Raw genomic sequence first — 18306 nt, forward strand, 5'->3', positions numbered from 1 at the left:
TGACTTATGCCATTTGGACCAGGAGCCCTGGAATGTGGAATCTTTCTGTTGACAGAGATGCCTGACAAGACAGCAGGGTCAGGGGCCTAGGCAAGAGCTGAAAATACTGGAAACTCTGGACAGAAGACTGACAACCATTGTTCTATTGAGAGCTGGTCAACCTGAGTGCATGCTACCCATGGCACCTTCAGGTCCAACTGTGCCTCGATAGTGGGCAGAGAAGACAGATACAGTGATATTAAGAATGAGACAGAGAAGGAACTTGGTATGAACACCAATCTCAAAATGGCTAATTCCAGTCTCAATTTTTACTTATCCTTTGGTCGTTTTTTCTCTTTTTTGAGGGACTGATGCCAGCTCAGGCCATGTGGAAACAGACCATGTGGCCCCTTGCTTGGAAGAGGAGGAGAGGAGACACCTGTGTCGGCTCCTGGGGTGTTGGCCTGGCAGAAGCCTCAAAACTTTTGCTTGTGCCCTCCCTCCCCCCCCCCCCCAAAAAAAAAAAACATATTACATCGATCCCTTGCTCGGAAGAGGAGTAGAGGAGACACCTGTGTCAGCTCCTGGGGCATTGGCCTGGCAGGTGGTCATGGAAACTGTTTTTGCCTCCTTTGAACTTTGATCTGTCATAATTGTTTTTTAGTAATTGTGGTAAGTTGTAGTTTCAATGTTTATTATGTTATATTGATTATGGTTTGTAATTGTAATTGCTATTTTTATGTTTTTTCTATCGGGAATTATGTTATGTTTATATTTAATTAGCTTAATATTGTTTTGATGTGGACCTGTGCTGAAGGGATGGGAAAAGGATTTTCTATGAACCTTGTTTGACTTGTGACATTCTTATGTTTTCCTACTGATTGCCACTGCATTGATATTGCTTATTGTTATTGTCTGCTTTATATGGCTGGCGGGCTGGGAAGGGATTACAGTGGTGCCTCGGGTTACGAAATTAATTCGTTCCGCCATTCCATTCGTAACGCGAAAATTTCGTAACCCGAAAAGGCTTTCCGTTAGCGCTGGAAGCCTATAGCATTTGAATTTCGCGCCGAAATTAATTTTGTAACCCGAAAAATATTTCGTAACCCGGAACAGTTTTTTCCAATCCAACTTTTTCGTATCCCGGAAATTTCGTAACACGGTCATTTCGTATCCCGAGGCACCAGTGTAGTTTGTTTTTTATTGTATTTTTATTGTACTTCCATTGTTGTCAGCCGCCCGGATTCCTCATTGATTGGGCGGGATACAAATAAATTATTTATTATTTATCTGCTTGGCATTGGGTGAGTTTGAATCACATCTGGGCTACTTACTATCAAGGGTCCTAATCTGGGGCTGGAGATGTGTCAACCAGTTCTGGATGGGGTTACATTTCCCTTGAAAGACTGTTCAGAGTTTGGTAGTGCTCCTGGATCTGTCCCTCCAAATGTCAACTCAGATAGATTTGCCAATCAGAAGTGCCTGTTATCAGCTTTGGCTGAGATGCCAATTGCATCCCTTCCTACAACTGGAGGACCTAAAGAGAGTAGTGCACACACTGGTAATGTCAAGGCTGGACCTCTGCCATGCGCTATACATTAGGCTCTTTGTACCAAGTCCGGAAGCTCCAACTGGTTCAGACTATGGCAGTCAGACTGATTATGGGTACATCTAGGAGGGATCACATTATACCAATCTTAAAAGCACTCTACTGGCTATCTATTAGTTTCAGGGCAAAGTACAAAGTGTTGGTTATTACTTTTAAAGCCCTCCATGGTTTGGGTCCAGGTTACCTACATGTTTTCCTTCTCCCATGCAATCTGCCCTGTACACTCAGGTCCTCTGGGAAATGTTTGCTCCTACCAGTCAGGACTAAACTGGCAACCATTTCCCAGAGGAGTTTGTCCCCAGACTGTAGAATGCCCCACCAGAAGAGATACGACAGCTGAAAATGCTGACTACATTTAAAACAGCATTAAAGCCATTTCTCTTCTAGCAGGCCTATTCAAACCATTTTAAATCATGATTTTTAATCTATTATGTGAACTCTTATGAGTGTATTTTAATGATTTTATAGTACTGTATTTTTACTGGGTATGTGTGTTTTGAATTGTTTTGAATTTTAACATGCTGTACCCTGCCTTGAGGAGAGGTGGGAAAGAAATGAATTACTATTACTACTACTACTACTACCACCACCACCACTAAGGCTTCCAGCAGTGGCGAAGACAGCATAGGCAATCCTCCATTGATGTCAATGGAAACAATATTGCTTTCTGGGTTAGACAGGAACAGATAGATAGGCCAACAAGAACCTGTTTTTTGCAAATAAGAGACCACAGCTGGAGTGGGTGGTTCTGCACAGCCACATCCGTGACGTTGAGATATTGCTCCCACAAGTACATATGAAGCTGAGACAAACTGTTCGAAAGTCCCTGGTCATGAAGCCATGACAAATTACAAGAACTCATGTGGTGACCCTCCCCAAGACAAAACAAGACACTTGTTGTAAATGTTGTTTAGAGTGATTTTCTCCTCCATGAGGAACAACTCTTGAGAGCTTAGGAGGCCGTACACAGAAAAATGGAAATGAGCGCTGACCAAGTCGGCAAGGAAGTGGGGCAGAAGGGAAAAGGAGTCTGCCACTACAACTACAACTACTTATTCATTTGGTAATAAGCAGGAAAGTTAAGAAAACAAGTAGTAGAGAGGGAAAAAATAGTTGAAAGGACTGCTGAGACTAGCTATCTGAGGTACATTACACGACACATCAAAAGGAACTGAAAGGGAGTAACTGTTGGCTCTGTTTATGTTGGCACCTGAAGGGTCAGGTTCCCACCAAAGGCTACTCAGCACCAGAATGTTCTGTGGATGGATCTGCATGGGCATGGAACCCAATTGTGTGAAGCACAGAGACTACATTCCAGCACTCACTGGTTACAGTTATAAGGAAAGCACGTTTTATCAAGCAAAGACATAATAGGGTCTAATTTGGAGGGGATTACAGGATCGTCATTCCAGATAACGGTATGTAGCTATGGAGAGAGACAGAGCGATCCATCTAAGAATGGAACTTTACTGATGGGGAAGAGCTGATTGTCTTAAGGCCGAAGACTGAACTGCTTTCCTGGGGTGCCACCAATATAATGTAAGAATATAAGGATTATCAAGCTAGGTGTGGAGATGAGAAAGCATTAACCACCAATGATGACTTTACTGATCACTTAGTAAAGGGAAGGCGAACATGCCTTTTTTAAAGATCATCTGCAATTTGGCTAGCTATCACAGAATTAAGTTTTTGTAGAAAAGATTTTTTCAATGTAGGCAAGTTGTTGACCCTAAAAGAGAACTGCAGTGCCTCTGAAGCTAATGTGGAACAAGCAGGGCATGCTGAGCTAAGACTTGGAACTCCATAATGCTGTTGCATAGGTAATGACTGGTCCATAGGAAGCTAGTCTATTAAGGCTAGTTCATAATTCCAGACTATTGGCCAAATTGGCTGGGACCTCTGGGAGCTGAAAACCAAAACAGACAGACTACCAAAGACTGGGAACTACTGCATTAAGGGATTAAGCAGCAAAGTGCTCCAAAATGGCCTCATAGCCTTAATTGAATGCCAACTGCCCAGAAAGCCAAGGACATACTATTTGCCACGACTGACTTCAACAGCACTCTGATGAATACTGGTGAATATTAAAGCTAAAACCTAAGAGCTACTAGAATAGTTGAGCTCTTCTCTCTCCAAAGAAGCACATGCACATTCACTAAATTGGGGAAATACTGCTGAGTTGGCCTGACAAAAACCTTTCCCAACAGCTTCTGAGTATCAGTGGGGAGGAGGAACGGTTGCAGGAATGCTTAAAGAGATAGTGTAGTGAGTCCCACAGTAATCGGGGAGGGAGTGGCCTCTGGCCATTCCCATCCCATCTGCTTGAGGTCATGGTTCAGTTTCAGATCCAGATAGTATATTGTGAGAAGCTAAGAAAGTGTTTGACCCATTACAGGGTCATGGAAGAAACAGCAGCCTGACAGGAAAATTCATATAACATATGTCTAGCAAAAATAGGGCATGTTTTAGAGAGCTTAAAAAAACCTCAGAATCATAGTAGCTGCATTTTTTCTGGCTTACGAGGGAAATGACCAGGCAGGCCCAGCTCCATTAGAGCTAGCCTGGCAGAAGAGACTCCTCCCTCCATAATTGTCATCTTCCGGCCTATGAGGGAGTTGACCAGGCAGGCCCAGCTCCACCAGGGCTAGCCTGAAGAAGAAGAGCCCTCCCTCCAGTCCATATGCCTTTGTCCAAGCCTCAGAGGGAGAGAACAATGCTGGACCTGATCCCCTCCCTCCCTTCTCCTTTTGTGTCCTGTCTTTTTAGATTGTAAGCCTGAGGTCAGGGAACTGTCTATTATCCCCTCTGTTGTAAGTCGCCTGGATTAGATGGCATATAAATAAATCCTATGATGATGATGATGATGTTACACTGCTATATGCTCCCTAAACTTCACCTGGAGCCTTAGTAGGGAATGAGGTGATGTCAGAGTAGCTACACAGCAAAAGGTCCCCTTGAAATGCGGCCACAAAGTAAGTGTTCCTTAATTTCCATTCTTCTTCCCTTGTGTTGCTGTATTGTATTGGATGTAATTGGTGCTTTGGTTTTTAACTGTTTTTAACTGTGATTGAATGATGGATATTTTTATTGCTGTACTGTATTGTTTAATGTGGGGGGGGGGATTTCTTTCTATTGGATTTTGTAGTTTCGGTATATTTTTATTACTGTTGTAAACCGCTGTGATCATGGGAATAGCGGTATACAAATAAAGATTCATTCATTCATTCAAGTACATATTTGACATAGAATAGCATAAGGATCCAAGCATAAGGCAGCCTGACTGCCAGATGGTATTTTGTTCCAACCTGTGTGTTGGGAAAACACTGGCAAGTGATGGAATATTGAGCTCACATAAAAATATACTAGTCACTGCATGCCAGCCACCAAACTATGCTGATGCCTTGGGGCACATTCCCAGAATCTCCTATAGGCACCTTCTATATTGTTAAGCAGGGTGCCATGTTGGCTTCTTCTTGAAATAGTTACTATTCAATGCCTCTAGCGCTCACCAGACAGAATAAATTCTGCTGAATGAAACAGAATAAATTCAGAGATGGCACAGAATAAAGACAATTGACATGAATCCTAAAGCAACCCAGAAGAAACCTGTTGGTATACTAAAGGCAAAAACCCAGATGCAGGGAGTGAACAAAATTCTTCTTTGAACAATATCACATTACACTATTATAGCACTATTATCCACCATGCCAAGCCCAGAGGCAGATGAAAGGTTCTCCCTCCCATTCCAACTGCTATTGCAGTGGAGGGAGAGAAGAATTGGCAGTATCTGCTGGACATGATCCCCTTCCCCACTGCCACTGCCTTCTTTTGTGTCATGTCTTTTTAGGTTGTAAGCCATTTTAAGGCATTCTGAGAGCATTTCTGAAGAGCAGGGTATAATACAATAAATAAATGAATATTTCACGTTAACAGCTATGGCTGCCTCCTGTGAAATCCTGGGATTTGTAGTTAGGGAGGGCCATTTAGAATTCTTAGCCAGGACTCTTAAGCCTCACTGAATTACAAACTCCAGAATTCTATAGAAAGCATCCATAGCAGAATAGTACAGTGAGCCCGCGCCATACATGGGCTCATTATAGGCGGCTTCCAGCTTACGCAGAAGCCGCCAGGAGAATGGGTGAATGGCGCATGCACGCAGCTGCACAACGAGCACAAGCCCCATTATATCTAATGGGGATCGAGCATATGCGCTTTTTGTCTTACGCGGGGGGAGGGCATGGAATAGATACGCCACGTAAGGAAAGGGCAGACTGTACTATAACAATGTAGTGTGATATTGATTGGGCTTCCTGAGCTGAAAACCAACATGGATTCCCATCAGCCAAGATACAAGTAACATGCAGAGTGTGAATGGGGAAGCTGGCAACCAACAAACTGGCCAAGACAAAGCAAGAATTTCTAATAAACAATGGGAGAAAAAGGCCTGTGAGAGAAGATTTCTCAAGGTTCACTCCCATTACACCTGAAAACTAATCAGCACTGCTAACTGATCCTTGCTGCTGGTCAAGCAACACAACCAATTTAAGGGCTCCTCCTCCTTCCCCTTTCACAACAGGGGTTCAAATAGGGGTGCCTCAGTATGAAGAATACTACCACATCTTTATCTGTATTATCTTAGATTAAGACAATTTTACAAATCCTAGGCTCTGAAGGAAACTAGTTGTACAGTGCTTTAATCTTTAATTCTGAACCAAACGGCAAGCTCATGAACAGACAATAAACTACTAAAGTTAAACACACAAACACACACACCCCAGTATGCATTTGACATGTAAGCAAACTGCATCTACTGGTAGCATTTAATGGAAGCCAAGAATCTTGTCCATTCATTCACAGTGGAGGACCAACTGTTTTCTCTTGACTCAGCGGGTTTTATCCTAGCCCCAGTCAAACAATGTCAGAAAGCAGTTTGAGTCTCCATTCTTACCTTAAATATTATGAAACCCCACTTCATATCCTGCTTTGAAGTAACCATGGTTTGTCATGCTGTTCAAATCACACTATAAAACAGTTTCCTCTAATCTAAAACTGGAAGCCAAAAAATTGAATTTTATGACAAACTATGGTTATTGTGAATGCAGGCAGAATCCGAGATGGTGACTGCATGAACCTGATGGCATTTTGACAATCTAACTGAAGAAGTGAATTCAGCCACAATATTTCAAATCAGGTACTTTGTCTTGGAAGAGCCACAATATGTATGTGAAATTATCAAGTTTTGCTAGCTATAATCAAGCACTAGCCCCATATATAAGTCTACCCATGATTTTGGAGTCCATTTTGGGGCATAAATTTCTCAACTTAAAGTTGAGTATATAGGATAGCCTCTACCTAAATTACCAATACTGCTGTTAGGAAGTGATGTGAAATTACTTGGGTACTATTGTCCAAAAAGCAAACAACATTGTCTCTGGACTCAATATCTGAGTTGTGCATTGAGTTCACTTTGAACTTCAAGTTGTGTAAGAAATAAGTTCAATACTGACCAGGTTCAAGCTACAAACGGGAAGTTCAGGCAAGTCATACTATATCTGTGCACTCACTAGGATAGTGTGTCTTTTAAGATACAGGTGAGAGGGACTCGAGACTGCTTCCGAAAAACCGTTTAAGTTAAAGTTGTATCTTAAAATACCATGAAGCAGCATGGAAGACAAGTCATTAGAACCAACTGCCTGCTTCTTTAGATCATGACTATAATAACACATAGAATTGTTTTACCTTATTTCAAGACAATCTAAGGCAGTTTATTTTACAATATAAACTTGACAAGTTGTTTGACATGCATTTTGGAAAGTGTTCAGTGTCACTCTTACCTGTATTGGTTGTTCAGGGAAATTATTTTGGCTTGGAAGTTGCTCATTAGAAACTAAAGGGGGGAGAAAAAAGAGATTTGTCGCAACCATTCCACATTTTACATGACTGAAGAGCAGTTCTGCAGGCAAACTACTTCTATACAGTACACTCATTTTCTGGTAGTCCACTGTTAAGGCAACACCAATATCTATGCATCACCAATAGTTAGGAGAATTAGTCTGTTTCAGTCCTTCAGTTTAAGTGGTATCAAGCCCTGTGTCATGAACCTAGAGTCACAGTTAGGTTGACGTACAGTGTTTGCACACTATACCATGAACAACAGTAAGCCTTCTCTCACCCAATGTTTCTGTTCAGTAGAAATTAGCTGACTTTAATTAAAAACTAGCTTCCATACAAGCTCATTTTCTCACAAAAAAAACCATCAAGAGATTTATAGAACTTCAAAATACAGAATGGTCATCTTTGTTCAATATTAAATGCTATTCAAATTTGCTTCCCTTCCTCCACTCCATCATTATTGTTTAAGATGTATGCTGCTGTCTTGTTGGGTTAGTTTTATGGTTTTATCATTTTTATTTTGTAAACCTATACAATCAAGTTCCAATGCAAAATACAGTATATTACCTGTAGAATCAACTGAAGATGCTTGGGATGAACAAGTGGCGCTTTGTGAAGGTTTATCAAAATCTAGAATAGACTCCTTGAAGACAAAACAAATTACAGATCTCTTGGGGGGATATGAAAGAATCTATTCATAGAGGCATAGTAAGAGTTATGTGCATTTTATAATGGATTACAAGTTTCAAATGTTTTAGAAATCCTTATTAAATGGATTGTGGCACTGACAAGATTACATCCCATGTTAACCCTCAGGAATAAATTCTGCTCCCAACAGCGCTAGTGGTACAATGGTAACATGTGAAACTTACTTGCATAAAGTTGTAGGTTCCTTGTATCTGAGTGATTAGATCCTGTAGTTTTTCCCTTCTTAGCACTGGATCCTTCGGAAGACTAGAAACAGAGCAAAACTCTGCAGCTGGCTGATGTACAGATTTGGAAACCGAAAGAAAGGAGGGGGGGGAGGAATGAGGGAAATTGGAAATTGAAAACTTGAGTTAATCAAGTCTTCCCAAAATGCTTGTTCCAAAAGCCTGTTCCCTGTTTTAAAGCAGAGGTGGTCAAGTTTAGAAAACTTGGGGGGAGGGCAGAACACCCTCCTGTAAAGACAAATCAATTTTTTTAAAACCTCCTTACAGCCTCTATAGGATTTGAGGGCATTTTTTTTTTTTTTGGCTTTTCTTGGGCTTTACAGGGCATTTTGAGACATTTTAAGGCAAAAATGCTTCTTGCAAAATTTTATAAAATTTCATGTTGGCCTCGAGTAAGAAAGTGTGTCGAAATGCCCCCTATACCCCCCCTCTAAAGATCATTTTGGAGCAAAGATTTTATTGTTATTATTCTGCCCCCTCCACCCCAAAAAAAACCCAGCCCTGGGGGCTGCATGTAGCCTGTGTGGCCACACGTTGCCCATCCATGGGTTAAAGAAAGGGTTAATAGCAAGCAGCAAGTACATTTCTATACTGCTTATCAGTGAACTAAGCACTCCCTAAGCGGTTTACAATGTGTAAGCTAATTGCCCCCAACAAGCTGGAAAGTCATTTTAGTGACCTACAGGAGGAGGCACGACTGAGTGAACCTTAAAGGTTAAGTGATGCTGGAATCAGCTTAAGAGATATTCCTTCACAAAATGTGCATTTCACTTACTTTAGCTCCAACTTTAAACATAATTACCTAAGACTGAAAAAACTGGTGAACAAAATGGGACTTCTTTCAAAGTAAGCATTGATAAAGTGTTTCACATGCAATACTTGAAATGTTGTTTTCAGGATGTTTTTCACTAGATATGCTCTTTTCAAGTGACATTTTAGCCAGCATATCTCTATACATAAGTTGGATAAAATACCACATTTACTAAAGTAACCCATTACCTACAAAGTTTAGCATTTTAAAATGAACTGGAGACATGGGTCTAAAACCTTTTTTAATTCCAAATTGGGTAGCAGATTTTTTAAAATCAATTTTAACTTATGAATTTTACTTATTGACTACCTTAGCTGCAACTAACAATTGGATTTAGGCTATCATGGTCAAATTTGCTCTAAATTTTGACTTGCATTTCTTCCCCATTTCCTTACATTTTATCCCACCTGGTCTGGAGAAATCAGAAGCTGTTGTACTTTTGTATCATTTTAGTTGGACCTAAAACAGGTATTTGTCCAACTGGGAATTTTATTTTTACTCATAGACCAGAACGGCTAGATTATTGTGTTATTGTTTCTTAGATGGAGGTATTTTCCAATTTTCCAATACAGACCAGTTGCTAAGATTACTCACTACTTTCATGAACTTCTAGAATGGGAATTATTAATTTAATTTCAAATCCAGTTTATCACCATTATTTCAGTAATATGTGCTGTACTGTGAAGTTTCGGAACAGAGATGGATGGTAGAACTTAGATCTAAACATAGAACTTAGATCTAAACCTAGTAAAGGCATATAGTTTTTAATTCCAAGAAGAAAGCAGTCTATCACATAAATGTTTCCAGCTCCCATGCTGCACTGATCACTCAGGCAAACAATTCATGTGAGCACTCACTGAGTATTTTTAAAGCGCATGAGCCCCAGGATATTGCTTAAACTGGTAGTTTCAACTGAACCATCAGTACCACCTAAGATCTACAAATACTGCTACAGTAGAATCTCGATTATCCATCCTTCGGTCATCTGGAGTTCCGGATTATCTGACGGCCCATGCTTCTTCGTGAGCGGGTCGCACAGGACATCAGATAATGGTGCACTGCCATTGGGGACAAAAGTCCCTCGCCTCGCCTCCTCCCTTCCCTCCTTCCTTCCCTCCCTCACTCATTCCCTCCACGTCTTCTTCCCTCCCTCCTTACCTCCTGAATCCTGCTTCCTCCGCAGCGGCTTCTGCCCCGGCTTGGCTGCAGGGGGGGTGGAGGCTGCTGGGGCTGGGAGAGGGCTGAGGAAAACCAAGCTGCAAAGGAGAGGACTGGGCCGAGTGCCAGGGCAGGAGCCGCAGAGGAAGCAGGACTCAGGAGGTAAGCAGGGAAGGAGGGAGGAAACGAGATGGGGAAGGAACGAGGAAGTGAGGGAGGGAAGAAAGGAAGGAAGGAGGAGGGAAAGGAGACAAGGGACTTTTGTCTCCTACGGTGGCACGGGTGCGTGCGCGCAATCATTGGGGACTATTTCTTGGACCCTCTGGATTATCCAACATTTTCGGCTATCCGACTATTAGCCTGCCCGTTTATAATCAAGACTCTACTGTATTAACATTTTAAACTGGACTTCTAAGTCTATTTAAAAAGGTCTCACATGTTTGACATTTTACTAGCGCACATGTTCCTGTGTGTGATCATCCAAAAGAAATGTGAAACTGAAAACCTATTTCAGAATGCTTATAAATATTTTGAAGTGGCTGAATGGATAAACTCTTCCACCATGGTGTCAGCAGAAGGTACAAGGCCTAAACACCTTATTCTGCAAAATGATCTTGTCTGTACAGGTACTGTAATTAAGATCCAAGCAGCTCACTTATCCTGTGAACATATACACAACTGTATATGTGAAACAGAAAGTATTTCACCTGTTCATATGTATAGTTAAAATATTGCAAAATACTTCAGGTATCATCAGTGTTTATTTCTGTAAGAACTGCCTAGCATACCTGCACAATATTCTGAAAACTCTTAGATAGTTTACAGGTTTCTCTAACTGACTGAAGGCTCTCTTTCTTCTTGACAGCATCAGTGTGTTGGCCACTTAGTCCATCTGTTTTTCCATCCTGTATAAAGTAGGAATTCATTTAATAATCCAATGCAAAAAAACAAACATTTAGAAAGTGTTTGGATTCTTGGGTGAACATTTCTTTATAATTACATTTGTACTCAACATTTACAAAGCCACCAATCTTCATTTTGAGATCATTTTAAAGATATCTGTGGAAATATACAACTTTCATGCAAACATAGCAGAGTGACTATTTAGGAGCAAAGTACCAAGTTAACTTGCTTTATTTGTTTTGGAAACCCCAACACCATTATCACCCAGTAGAATTTTGCTTTACCCACTTGTTTCACATCAGAGTCAAGCTTCAATCTGCGGTCTCGTCTCTAAATAAAGAAACATTTAGAAAGTTGTTAGCCCAAATTAGTTATATAGTAAAAAAAAAAAAAAAAGGGGGGGGGAGATCCAGTCTCAGCTATTGTATTTCATGAGCATAATCTAGTGGCTAATGCTCACAGTAGATAATGAAACCTTAAAAAAAACCCTCATACTCCTTCAGGAAACTTTTAGCCAGGAGAGGAACACAACTTCTGCTAGTCTTCCTACTGATTCATATAATTAATTGTCTCAGTTGGTGTTTTGTAAGACAAAGTTGCCTTAAATATTCCAACATACAGGACTCAGTATGGATGAAAAGAGAAACCATACTTCCACACTATGAGCGTGAGCTTTGAACCTAAAACATCTCTCCTCCTTTCACAGATCAGAAACTTTTGCTTGTGAACAAATCACAGTTCCCTGTTGCATCAGGAAATGTGATCTCATAAAGTCAGGATCTGAAAGCCTATTTTAATTCTGTCTCCTGAATCAATACTTCAACTCAAAACGTAATACAGAACTTTAGATTGTTTAAAAGCAGGAATGAAGGCTTCTTATACCCACTGTGCTTAAGACATGATCTCCTGTTGCATCCAAACCAGCCCACCGTGTCACTAGTACCTTTTGCAATCCTTTATTATTATGTTCTATTAACATAGTACAAAGTGTTAGATTTCCTTTCCTTCAACAGAGCTTCCATTCAGAGAGTTCAGTTCACTGGGACATCAATGAACTGAGAAGATCCTTAAAGTATTAAATTCTAAGAGCCATGGAAACTCAGATTTTATTTAAGATACACCATCACTGATCACTCCAACAAACGCCTTCTAGTAAGAATAATTTGTGCATAAAGGTCACTATAGGCACCTAAGAATTCCCTGTAGAGGTAGAAATATCCTGGACAAAAAAAAATCCTTACCACAACCTTGCCACATACAGCCTAACAATGTAAGACAAAAAAACACCTTTCACTGTTTCATACAGTCTTCAACAGCAATGAAAGCCTTGTCCCAACAAAGTCCAAACTTTTAACATATAATTTCCACTACCACCATAGTTTTACTATCACAAACTTTTACAGGACAGTATTATTGCTTGTATGAACTCACTTCTTTGGGTTCCAAGTCAAGCTTCTTTGGCCCAGTCTGCTCCTTTGGCACAAGATTTCCTGCTCCCCAGATCTTGGGAGGATTTTGTAATGGCTGTTGAGCTGTTTGCCGTGGTCCCTCAGATGTTTCCCAAACCCTAGGTGTCTGGGCTTTCTGTTCTGTTTCTTCCCCTATGTGTGCTATCCATGGTTTTGCAGGTTCCTGTTTTGTTTGCTCTGTCTCCTCTCTAACACATGCACCCCAAGGTTTCACAAGTTCAGGTTTCTGCACAGATTCCACCCTGGCCTGGGCAATCAATGTTTTTGATGTTTCTTGCTTTTGTTCTAGCTCTTCCTTAGCTTTGGACATCCAAGGTTTTGCAATATCTTGCTTCTGTTCCTGCTCTTCTTTAACTTTAGTTATCCAGGGTTTGGGAGAGCTTTGCTGATCCCTGACCTGTGCCACCCAAGACTTTGAAACTTCCTGCCTTTGATCATCATCATCATCATCTTTCACTGGAGCTTCCCAAGGCCTTGAAAGTTCTGGTTTTTTCCCCTGTCGCCTTACTGATTCCAAAGGTTTTAATGATTCTTGTTTCTGCTTCTTCTGATCCTGCTCTTCCATGTCTACAAGGATTTCCCAGGATTTTGGAAGTTCATTCTTTTTACTATGTTCTACTTCCCAAGGTTTAGAATCTTCAGGCTTGATAGTATAGTCAACATCTGGCAAATATCGCCTATTAAGAAACTATACAGAGCAAAGAAACTTAAAATGCACTGAACAATAGAAAAATGGCATGCTCGTGACCAATTCATTAGCTACAAACACTTGTAGAAAGTCTTATTTTAATATTGTTGAATTGCATGTTTTTAGATAATTATGCTGGATTGAAAATTGTATTATTATTCTTAATTTGTTTTTATTGTATCATGACATTGGCCATATTTTATCTGTTGTTCACCGCTTTGATCTACAAGGAAAAGCGGTATATAAATAAACAATTTATTAATTTATTATTATTTATTTTATGAGTTATTTAGAAGAAAAAATTAGACTTGAACTAGAGTAGAGTAGAGTAGAACTAACATAGAAGGGTTCCCATAACACATACTTCTGGACCTGTTCAAATCTGGTACTAGACCTTGGCTTATTCTCTTCTGAACATTTTTGGCCATTAGCACTGCAAACTTAACAAAATTAAAAGCTGTTTGAAAATATTACCATCTACATAGATGATATATACTGCTTTATATGGTTATAAATTAACTTATTTTAGCAACCAGATTAGCATCATTGCTTGAATAATGTGTGAATTAGTATCAGAACAAACTATTTAAAATAGTTTTTATTGGACAGTTTACATCAGTAATTTAAATCACTCTGATATAAATCAAACCATCATGGATGGAGGAATGGTTTATGTAACCCCTTCCCTTCCAGCTGCATTACCCCTCAGAGTTGGGTAGCTTTTTTCTTAGCTTAAAAGCAAATTTATTGCAAGTTACAGTACATCCAGTTAAGTCTAATGATGCTGATGACTTGGTTCAACAACAAAAGGTCACAGGAATTCTACATGGCTATACATTTTTTCCATATACAAAACTCAGGACTATCTATGAAGTACTTTCTACCAGCTTGCAACTCTTTCCAGTGCCAAAAACGTTAGACTCACATTTAGCAACTGCTTTTATTGAAGCCTAATTACAATTTAAAAGGTCTTCAAAGCAAGCTTTCTGCTGTATAATGAGAACTTAAAAATTACTGAAGTGATGTAGAAAGTTCTAGTGTATCAATTTAACAGTAATACATCACATCTACTAAAACAGATTAGTAGCATACCTCTTGTGGCTGTATCTCAGACTGAACGTGATCCATTTGAGTTTCTAGGAGGGAAGATTAAAGGACTTGAAAGGTTTGGACTAAATGTATGTATCAATACTGCTAACAGACCATATTCCTTTTAAGAATTAATAAAATATCTGGCTTTACAAAAAATTAAAGTCTCACATTTGAGATTAACTTAACAGCCACTTCTTTCAAAATCTGCAAAATCAGAGCAAGAGTTTACATCTCTCAAATGTATTTTGAATCTCTCAAATGTATTTTGAACATATTACCTAAGTTCATTATCAGAAAGTTTCAAAATTCATTCAAATTGCTCATTGGTTAGGTGGGGGTGGGGGGGACACAGTATGGTTCATATCTTGGTTCATATCTTGGCTTATTAAAGTGAGATAGGCTAATCAAATCTTTAGTGATAGACTGTAGCTCCTTCATATGCAAACATCAGAATGCTTCTAGTTAGCCTTATTTCCCCCCTCCATATGAAGGCAAAAACTGTGTTGGCAGGTTCTGAACAAGCCTGGATATTCTACAAACTTCAAACCATACTTTTGTATTTTTACTTGCTCCAAAATAGGTAATCATAGTTGCCTGTTTTAAATGAAACAATAAAACATGGTTAGAGTTGTCCTAATTTACTCAGTGTAAAGAAATATGATGGCAAAAGTCTATTTTATATCTTAACTTACAAAGCCAAGATAAGAATGCTTCAGATAGTATCTGGAGTTTTATAAAGAAGGATTCCATTATCTGGAGCTTTATAAATCTGTAGTTTCACCAGCTGTTAACCTGATATGAATTTAAGTTGTCAATGTATGCATTACCTGGTTGATTGATAGAGTCCAGTTTTGATTGTTGCTTTGTTTTTTCAGGTCTTTTGTGCTCTTCTTTCACTTCAGGCTTTCTGAGCATATCTTCTTTCAGATCCTCTTTGTCTGGTACATTGCAAGGTGTAGGAATGTTTTCAAAATAACCAGAATTTAATAATTTAGATAACAAATCCTTCAAGTGCTTATCTAAAGGGCAAAGAAAATGAATGCTAAGTATATTCAGTGATTATAAAAGGAATTTATAATTTTGACTGTATGGTAAAATCCATCTCACCTCAACATACAAATAGCACTTGTTTTGGGACAGCACAATGTTTTTGGGGAAAGATTCTCTAAACCAAGAACAAACAATGTATAAAGAGATGTGCAAGATTCATGTAACCCACAGATATTTCAATTAATGGCACTTCATGTAAGTCTGGACTATCAGGGCAAAAGTGGTGGCATCGCTTCCAGGAAGAGAAGGCAGGATGAATGGATGCCTTTCCAAAATCCACACTTATGCTTTCCACAAGGTGTATAGAAGATTAAACACCTTCCCTCTATTCCAAATGCCACTGCCCTGGCCAAAGAGGAAGAGAAAAAGAGGAAGTATCTGCTGGATGTAATCCCTTCCCTTATTGTCAGCCTCTTTCTTTGTGTGTGGTGTCTTTAAACTGTAAGCCTGAGGGTATGAAACTGCTTTTTCTGGACCATGTACAGTGATGTTGCTATATAAATAAATGATAACAACAAATCTGCCACAGTCTAATTAATTTCCACAAAGTATCTATGATTGTTTAGAACATATGGCCAAACTTGCAGGTCTATAAGAATAAAAACTACAGCTCAGAAATTATAACCTCAAGAAAACATACTCCATAGCAAGGATCTAAAGGTCAAATTCATTAAAATGCTAAATTTCTATCCAACAGATGCTCCCCCCCAAATCATATACTATATGAAAAAGTTGGAAGTGCCTCCTACATCTACAAGTCTCTGTTAAACATACATAATACTGTGACATGAACAAGTACTGTAGCTGTTTCCTGTTAAGGAGACTGGCTTTCTAGCCAGGATAATCATTATTTGTGGACCAATATAACACAGGTTCCAATGGGGATTTCTTCAGATACAAAGTTTGATACTTTTCTCCTGAACAGCAGTTACAGTAGCAAAACAGTTCTTTCAAGGGCAAAGGAAAACTAAGTAGTGGGCAGCAAGCATAGCTAATGGTGAGGAATGGTGGAAGCCTCTGTTAAAAATATCTGAATGTGACGATCAGGAGCGCCTGTTATCAGCTCTGGCTGATAGGCCAGCTGCGCACTTTCCTGGAAGTAAAGGACCTAGAAACTGTTGTACATTCACTGGTAACCTCACGACTTGATTTCTGTAATGCGCTCTACATGGAGCTACCCTTGTGCCTAGTCCGGAAACTTCAACTAGTACAAAATATGGCCAGAATACAAAATATTTTCCGGCTGGTTGCCGGAAAAATGAGGAGTGACTGAATAACACCCGTCCTAAAATCTCTTCACTGGCTGCCTATTAGTTTCCGGGCATAGTACAAGGTGTTGGTTATAACCTTTAAAGCCCTACATGGCTTGGGTCCAACCTATTTGAGGGATCACCTGCTCCCATATAATCTGCCCCACACCCTCAGGTCCTCTGTGAGGAATTTATTGCAGCCTTTAAAAAACAGACTAACTGCTACCTCCCAGAGGGCCTTCTCTGCAATTGCTCCCAGACTATGGAACGCTGGACGAGATCCGTCAAATTGCCAGCTTAGACAGCTTTAAAAAAAGCTGTCAAGACGGATCTCTTCCAGCAGCAGGCCTTCCCTGAATAAAAAGTGTCCGGCCACAGAATGATTGCCCCTCACATCATGTATTAGCCCACCGCTCTGTCCTCGCTATATTTTTTCTTTTTCATTATGTTATTAATAGATATTTTAATCTCCTATTTTAATTGTATCATGTTTAATCATGTTTTAAGGGGGGGAATTTGGGACAATGTTGAAATGTTAATGTGTTGTAAGTTGCTTTGATTGTCTCGTCACAGAAAAGTGGGCTAAAAATAATATTTATTTATTTATTTATTTATTACAAAATCTCCACCAAAGGGGATGCGAAGACAGGGTCTGAACAAGGAGGAAATTCTTACGTTAGTCTTGACATGTAGCATTTTACATTATGGACAGCACATACCAATACAAGAAATCTGACAATGTCAACAGGCTCTTTCATCTGAAGTCTACTTACAAGTTGTCCCAGCCACTGCTTTTTCACTGCCTTCTAGCAGATCCCAGAAGTAGAGTGATGATTGCTCCATTTGGTCTTCAATACTTAAAACCAAGGATAAAATAAAGAACCCTTTGAGATGGTAATTAACCATCACCTAAGATGACAGAGTACTTGTAACCCTTAATCGGTTTTTGCTCAAAATTGCCCATAATGCATTGCAATAATGGAATTGATACATATTGTGTGTATGTATTCATGTCAAGTGCATAAACCAACTTCATCTCCTAACTTCATTAAGACTTAGTGCGACCTAAAGAGGTACAACTGCTCCATCTACATTAGAGTGGGCATACTCTGGCACCTGGAGTACTATCAAACTATTTCAGTCTCTCCCCAAGAGGACCACAATCCCTGACCAACAGCTTTTTGTTATTAATGTGTCATTTTCAGATAGCTGTTGATTTTTCATGCTGTTTTCTTTTTAAATAGAATCATAGAGTTGGAAGAGACCGCAAGGGCCATCCAGTCCAACCCCCTGCCATGCAGGAAATCCAGATCAAAGCATCCCCGACAGATGGCCATCCAGCCTCCGTTTGAAGACCTCCAAGGAGGGAGACTCCACTACACTCCTAGGAAGTGTGTTCCACTGTCGAACAGCCCTTACTGTCAGGAAATTCCTCCTAATGTTGAGGTGGAATCTCTTTTCCTGCAGCTTGCA

General features: G+C 39.8%; 1 protein-coding gene across 8 annotated transcripts in view; it reads right to left on the reverse strand.

The window, feature by feature from the left end:
• Positions 1-18306, reverse strand: part of CAPRIN2 (caprin family member 2) — a 52788-nt gene that overhangs the window by 19631 nt on the left and 14851 nt on the right. For all 8 annotated transcript variants that reach the window (XM_089527823.1, XM_089527822.1, XM_089527821.1 and 5 more), the window contains 9 exons: positions 17607-17689; positions 15361-15552; positions 14534-14577; positions 12716-13441; positions 11573-11614; positions 11170-11286; positions 8353-8463; positions 8048-8123; positions 7423-7475 (listed from right to left, as the gene is read on the reverse strand). In XM_089527823.1, coding sequence (XP_089383949.1) covers positions 7423-7475; positions 8048-8123; positions 8353-8463; positions 11170-11286; positions 11573-11614; positions 12716-13441; positions 14534-14577; positions 15361-15552; positions 17607-17689 — 1444 coding nt within the window. The remainder of the gene's footprint in view (positions 1-7422; positions 7476-8047; positions 8124-8352; positions 8464-11169; positions 11287-11572; positions 11615-12715; positions 13442-14533; positions 14578-15360; positions 15553-17606; positions 17690-18306) is intronic.

The sequence above is a fragment of the Sceloporus occidentalis genome, unplaced genomic scaffold (genome assembly GCF_023333645.1).
Source record: "Sceloporus occidentalis isolate IW3139 unplaced genomic scaffold, rSceOcc1.0.p SCAF_5, whole genome shotgun sequence".
Classification (NCBI taxonomy): domain Eukaryota; kingdom Metazoa; phylum Chordata; class Lepidosauria; order Squamata; family Phrynosomatidae; genus Sceloporus; species Sceloporus occidentalis.